The 7,357-nt window shown below is 45.3% G+C and overlaps 1 protein-coding gene and 1 pseudogene across 1 annotated transcript in view; one reads left to right on the top strand and one right to left on the bottom strand.

The window, feature by feature from the left end:
* The window catches only part of Kctd19 (potassium channel tetramerization domain containing 19), a 35,351-nt gene that overhangs the window by 13,623 nt on the left and 14,371 nt on the right, over positions 1–7,357 (bottom strand). Inside the window, 1 exon segment of the mRNA XM_026777404.1 lies at positions 368–518. Coding sequence (XP_026633205.1) covers positions 368–518 — 151 coding nt within the window.
* The window catches only part of LOC101992918, a 3,612-nt pseudogene continuing 3,131 nt past the window's right edge, over positions 6,877–7,357 (top strand).

The following is a 7,357-nucleotide window of genomic DNA, read 5'->3' as shown; positions in this document are numbered from 1 at the left end:
TGTAGACCAGGCTGGTCTCAAACTCACAGAGATCCGCCTGCCTCTGCCTCCCGAGTGCTGGGATTAAAGGCGTGCGCCACCATCGCCCGGCAGCTGGAGGTAATTTGAAATGATGACAGAGCCTTAATTTTTAGGAGAGACTGGAAAACATCTTCCAGCCTAAATGAAGCTGAGATGCAGCAGAATGGAATGGAGCAGGCTGCTGAGTTCCAGTAGGCATGCAGCCATGCAGAGGACAGGTGACCAGTCAAAACAGATGACTGAGAAATAGAGATGTCACCAGAGCTAGCTGAGATGGAGGTCAGCTTCTTCTGGGGTGAGGAGTGAGGGTGTTAGTGACTTCACTGTGGCCTAATCATGACTGTACCTGTGAAGGCTGGGCTTTTGATTGGAAACTCGGAGGGTTTGCTGATGCACTTCCATGTCCGCCAGTAGTTCAGAGATGCTCGCTCTGCAACAGGAATGTCTGCAGGCCGCACACGGAGGTGGTGCTTCCCTTCCTTCAGGTTATCTAGGGTCTGTCACATAAAGAAGAGTGCTGCCTTCAAAATCCAAACCTCATAGCCAACTTTTCTTTACACTTGAGTACCCAGAAAAATACTATCTGATTTGCTTGGGACAGTATTCGAAAATAGACTGAATCAATCACAAAATGTAAAAATGTAAAGTTGTAAGATGGCATAGTAATAACTCAAAAGCCCAATGATTATTTTTCTTCTGAGTTTGAGGCAATTCTTTTCTTCCTAATTTATGTCAAATCACAGGACATTTTTTTCTTGAAAAATCTAAGGAGATCCCCCACCCCCCGCTTTTTTTTCAAGACAATGTTTCTCTGTGTAACAGTCCTGGTTCTCTTGGTCAACTTTGCAGACCAGGCTGGCCTCAAACTCACAGAGAACTGCCTGCCTCTGCCTCTTGCATCCTACCTCCTGTCCCCCGCCTCTCGAGTGCTGGAATTAAAGGCACATGCCACCACGTGACTTTTCTTTTTATTTTTTTGAGACAGGACCTCATGTAGCACAGACTGACCTCAAACTCACTATATACTGGCATAGCCAAGGGTGGACTTGTGAGATTTGCTGCCTTGATCATCTAAGCCTTGAGATTACAGGTGTTTCCCATCATGCCCAGCTACAGAGTAATTTCTGTTTAAGTCATTTGAAACTTGGTATCTTCTGGTATTGTCTTTAATAGTTAAAAGACCCTGATTGTTTGTGATTTGTGTGATTTGCCCATTTTATGTATTCATCCTCATTCTGGAAAGTAGTCTAACAGTGAGATTAAGATATAATAAAATCCTGGCACAGGTTTATATAATTTCCTTTTTAAGTTGGGAAATTCTGTTTTTCCTTCCTTCCTTTTTTTTTTAAAGAGATTTATTTATTATGTATACAGTATTCTATCTGTATGTGTGCCTGCAGGCCAGAAGAGGGCACCAGATTTCATTACAGATGGCTGTAAGCCACCATGTGGGTGCTGGGAATTGAACTCAGGACCTCTGGAAGAGCAGGCAATGCTCTTAACATCTGAGCCATCTCTCCAGCTCCAGGTTTTATATTTTTCGAATCACTTTCATATATAGTTGCTTGTTTAACTTGAGAGACAGATGTGTTGAATGTTTTCCTGATGAGACAATTCATCATAGTTCAAAGGCTATATAACTTGTTTGAATAGTCTCCCAAGTTCAGAGAATCTTGGTTTGAACGAACCAGTGACCAGCATTGGATTGTCCCACCTAAGCAAGGCTGAACCCCAGGGCAGAGGTGGCTTAGGGATCTTCATTCCAAGCTTACCTAAGGATTTCCCCTTCTACAGTCATGCAGGGAACAGATTGTAATCATAGCATTAAACCAAAATTTTCTGACCTTACCTAGAAGATAGTATTTTTCTAATAAACTGTTGGATACAACAGGACAAGTGATCCTTATAGGCACCATACATATGTATGATCAGCTTTCTCCTCTAAGAACCTTGTAACAGATAGAAAATCTCTGATTCAATAATAACAAAAGAATCTGTTTCTAATTGCTAGTTACCCAGGTGGGAAGTCCTTGTGAGTTTGCTGGTGAGATCCCAAGTATTGAGAAGAGCCCTCTGGTGGCCATATGTAGGAACTGGCCCTCTCAGAACTGATTAATGTCTCAAAAAGAAGGCAGGCCAGCCAGAGTGGGAAAATCGGTGGCCATGGCAGGTTTATGGGAAGTATTTTCATGGAACACCAAGTAATGAAGGAGACTGCTTATGTGGAATATTGGGAAGGGAGTCTTGAGAAATACTCACTGTAATTTGCTATGTTTCTTTCTGCTTAGATTCAAAGAGTTCTTGGCTTGGGGAAAAGAAAGGCATGGAAGGACTGGGGAGATGGTTCACTAGCATACTGATGCACAAGCCTCAGAACCTCTCTAGAGGCCATGCTAAAGGTACGACAGCACATATCTGTAATCCTAGTATTGGGAAGGTAGAGACAGGCAGATGGAGCCCTGGAACTTGCTAGCCATCTAGTCCAACTGAGTTGTTGAGCTCCAGGTTCAGTGAAAGACTCTGACTCCGAAAAAAAGGTGGTGAACAACTGAGGATGACAGCTGAATGACCTCTATGGGCAACCCATACATGTGCACACGTGTCCACTTGTACAATCACATGAACACACATATGGATATGGAAGCCAACAGTTTGTATACCGTGAGGCAGGATTGAGCATCAGTTACAAATGTATGGATCCTTGGGAACCCTCGGACAATTTACACCTCATTAAAAAGGGACTCAGCTTTCTGTTCTCTCTCGGTTTAGGTATGCACACAGCTATAGCTTCCGTGTCAAAGTGTCAGCTCCCTGGATCCAGGATGGTGACCTAGTAGAGTAGTCGGAACAGAGTATGCATGGTAAATGGGGAAACCCAGTGAATCAAGATGAAGGATGATGGCTTGACAGTATTTTTGCTGAGTAGGACAAAGGAAGGAAAATGGTGACTGTGCCCAGGAAGGACAGATCGGGCACAGTGGGTAGAGGTACACATTCAGTCACAAACCTCTGCCAGAGAGCAGAGGACCACACAAGCTGCCTGTGGAGTCTGGATGGTTCTCCTGGTTAATAAAAATCCTTGAAAGATGTTTTGGCTGTTCTGATTTTAGATTCCAACTGCAGTTTCCCCTCCCTCCTCTCCTCCCAGTCCCTTCCCCCACCTCCCCTCTGCTCTCTGCCCATCCCCCATTCACTCTGCTTCTCTCCAGAAAAAGGTGGCAGGCATCCCATGGATATCAACCAAACATGACATATCAAGTGGCAGTAAGACCAGACACCTCCCTCATATTGAGGTTGGATGAAATAACCTAGTATGAGGAAAAGGGTCCCAGAAACAGGCAAAAGAGTCAGAGATAGCCTCTGATCCCACTTTTAGGAGTTCTACATGAAGACCAAGCTACACAACTGTAACATATATGCAGAGGTTCCCTGGTTGTTGGTGCAGTCTCTGTGGGCCCCTATAAGCCTAGGTTAGTTGGTTCGGTGGATTTTCTTGTGATGTCCTAGGAGCCAGAGGTATTAGGGTATTGTCTGGTTTTATGTCAACTTGACACATGGTAGAGTCATTTGGGAAGAAGGAACCTCAATTGAGAAAATGTTCCTACCAGATTGGTCTTTGGTCAAGTCTATGGGCATTTTCTTGGTTGATGATTGATGTGGGAGGGCCAAGCTCACTGTGGGAGGTGCCAACCCTGGGTAGGTGGTCCCGAGTTATATAAGAAAGCAGACTGAAAGTTGTGATGGCATACACCTTTAATCCCAGTACTTGGGAGGCAGGTGGATCTCTGAGTTTGAGATCAGCCTGGTCTACAGAACAGTTACTGGACAGTCAGGACTATACAGAGAAACCCTATCTTGAAAAGATAAAAACAAAGAAAGGAAGGAGGAAGGAAAGAAAAAGAAAGAAAGGAAAGGGAAGGAAAGGAGAAGGAAGGAAAGGAAGGAAGGAAGGAGGGAAAGAAGCAAAGCAAACAGAAAGCCAGCAGGAGCAAGTAAGTAATCAGCCCTTCTCCATGGCTTCTGCTCCTATTGAAATACTATTTCCTGAAATGTTTCCCTAAGTGACGGAGTGCACCTGAGAATTGTAAGATGAAATAAACCCTTTCCTCACCAAGATATTTATGGTCATGTTTTGTTGTTGTTGTTTTTGTTTGTTTTATCACAGCAATAGAAACCCTAAGATAAAAGATTTAAACTAGGGACTGTTACTTGACTTTTACTCACTGAATCTCCAGCCAAATAGATTGCCAGCAAGCCCTAGATTCCGTCTCCTTCCTCTCCATTTTCTCTCCTTACCTATCCCTGAGCTTTCTCCATACCATAACCTTTAAAATGTACTAAATAATCCAAAATCATTCCCATCTTAAAAAGTCAGTGCTCCTTATTGCCTGTGGGGTTCAGTCCAGACTGCCTTTAGTATTGCACATAAGGCCCTACACAATCGATGGGAGCCGCATGAGGGCCTTGAAATAGAACAAACACAGGTTTGAATTCTGACTCTGTCCTTTAAGTCTACCATGTTAATTCTAGACACATTTACTCTAAATCCTTCTACTATCCTCTGCCCACACACTGTGTGTGTGTGTGTGTGTGTGTGTGTGTGTGTGTGTGTGTGTGTGTACCCACATGCACGCACATCAAGGTATCATCCTCAGGAACATCATCTACTTCTTTTGAGACAGAACTCTCGTTAGTTTGGAGCTCACCAGTTATATAGATTGGCTGACTGTGAGCCACAGTGAGCCTCCTAAACCCACTACAGTGTTAGGATTATTAACCTATGCCACCATGCCTGACATTTTGTTTGTTTGTTTTTGTTTTGTTTTTCAAGACAAGGTTTCGCCGTGCAACCATCCTGGTTGTCCTGGAACTCACTCTGTAGACCAGGCTGGCCTCGAACTCAGAGATCCACCTGTCTCTGCTGAGGATTAAAGACATGCACCACCACTGCCCAGCCCATGTCTGACATTTTTATATGGGTTCTGGAGACTGACCAAGCTATCTTCCCTGTCCTCCCACCCTACCTCACCACCCTACCTCAACTTTATGTATGCTATTCTCTCTGCCCAGAAAATTCCTCTTCCCATTTCTCAGACTGCAGAACCTGTGCCTCTTCCAGGCAGGGCCAGTCATTCTCGCTACCCCTTTGTTACCACAGACGCATTCACACTTCTCTCCACAAGCTTTTGGGTTGAATCCAGCCACTTCTTTCCTCTGTTATCAGGTGCCTGCAGAAGGCTGGGTTCACGGACCCAGTCTTCTAGTCTAGACCCTCATAGAGAGGAAGTGCTTACATTATGTTATGTGCAAGACTGCATGCAACTGTGGAGCTGGAGGGTTGAGTCTTCTGGAAAGAAAGGTCAAAGGAGCTGACAGAGAAGTGGATCACACTCACACTGATGTAGATCTTGACTATCCAAAACTACAGGCACAGCTAGGACACACAGACAGGGTTTCTCTGTGTAGTCCTGGTTGTCCTGGAACTCACTCTGTAGAACAGGCTGGCCTTGAACTCACTTTGTAGACCATGCTGTCCTCGAACTCACAGAGATCCACCTGCCTCTGCCTCCCTAGACTGGGATTAAAGGTGCACACCACTACTGCCTGGCATGTTTGACAAATCTTTAAAAGGTGCGCTCAGGCAAATAATCTACAAACATTGCAATCCCAGCCAGCCAGTGAGGACATGGTATGTATTAACCGAAGGGGTCAAGGTAAGCAGTTAGGCCCAGGAGCTTCAACAAGGTTGTTTCCTGAACTCTCTCGGTAAGTCCTTGCTCTGATATTTATAAGTGTAAGACCTCTGCTCACAGGAAGACATTAGGATGCTTTAAGAAACCACAAAAACATCCCCCAACTCCCTCACCTACTTACTTATTTATGCTCTGTCAGCTCTTCTCTAATAGTATAACCTCCTCAAGACCCCAAGGACTTTGCTTGTTTTGTTCTCTGCTAGAAATGGGACACCAGTGCATTTTCTGTTGAAAGAAAGAATGCACGAATAAAAACACTCCAGGGAGCCTCGCTTCCAGGGGCTTTGGGCTTTACTGGCTCAAGCTGTCCAGAGCACACGGCTGGTTTCCTGTAGGCTGACTTCAGGTCTACTTTCATCTACCCGACTATTACATTTTGGAATTTTCTCTTCATATGTTATGAATGGGAAGCTATTGGAGGGAGGTCTCTTCTTTCAATAAAGGCTCCTGTACAGCCCAGGCTCTTCTTGGACTTGCTGCAGTCCTCCAACCTCACCCTCCCAAATTTTGGAATTACAGACATGCACCACTGTGCCTGGCCAATGGTGGTTTTCTTTAGAGAAATACAGACCGGAATTCAGAAGGCTAATGGCTAATGTAAGGGCAGCCGACGTTGCTCTAGGCCTAGATAGTAGTGAGAAATAAATCAGAAACAATGTAAAACCGATGGTGCAGGGGCAAGTATATTGCTAAAAGAGGGCTGACAAAAAACACCCTGCTGGCAGAACCTTTGGACTTAACAGGGTTTTCAAAACAGTAATGGGTTTTGGATGCCTTATGGGCTATTGGGAGGAACATAATGGTAAAAGAGCTCAAGGAACCAACAAATCCCCAACTGCTGTGTCAGGATGAGTGCCTGCACTACCCTGAAGCTAAAAGGAAGCAAGACTATTAGGCCGAGAGGATGTGCATCAAAAGAAGCCAAATAAGGCGCAACTCTCACTATTTCAGACTCGTCTCTCTGCTGCGGGTTCTAGCTGCCTCTACAGAGGTGGGTCCAGTCTCCATGTCCCAGAAGACAACTAAATGCCTATAGATAATGGATACTTTGAAAAACATTGGAAATGCAAGCATAAAAATATAAGGAGAGGCGTCCACAGCCATGAGTATGCTCAGGCTACAGAAGAGGCTTGCCTCCAGCGTCCTGCGCTGTGGTAAAAAGAAGGTCTGGTTGGACCCCAACGAGACCAATGAAATCGCCAATGCCAATTCCCGGCAGCAGATACGGAAGCTGATCAAAGATGGGCTGATCATCCGGAAGCCTGTGACTGTGCATTCCCGGGCTCGATGCCGGAAAAACACTTTGGCTCGACGGAAGGGCAGGCATATGGGCATAGGAAAGCGGAAGGGTACTGCCAATGCCCGAATGCCCGAGAAGGTGACCTGGATGAGAAGGATGCGGATCTTGCGCCGCCTCCTCTGGAGATACCGTGAATCCAAGAAGATTGACCGCCATATGTATCACAGCCTTTACCTGAAGGTCAAAGGGAATGTCTTCAAAAACAAGCGGATTCTCATGGAACACATCCACAAGCTGAAGGCAGACAAGGCCTGCAAGAAGCTCCTGGCTGACCAGGCTGAGG

This window comes from Microtus ochrogaster, chromosome 4 (genome assembly GCF_000317375.1).
Source record: "Microtus ochrogaster isolate Prairie Vole_2 chromosome 4, MicOch1.0, whole genome shotgun sequence".
In the NCBI taxonomy this organism is placed as follows: domain Eukaryota; kingdom Metazoa; phylum Chordata; class Mammalia; order Rodentia; family Cricetidae; genus Microtus; species Microtus ochrogaster.
This window is presented reverse-complemented; position numbering and strand designations above follow the sequence as displayed.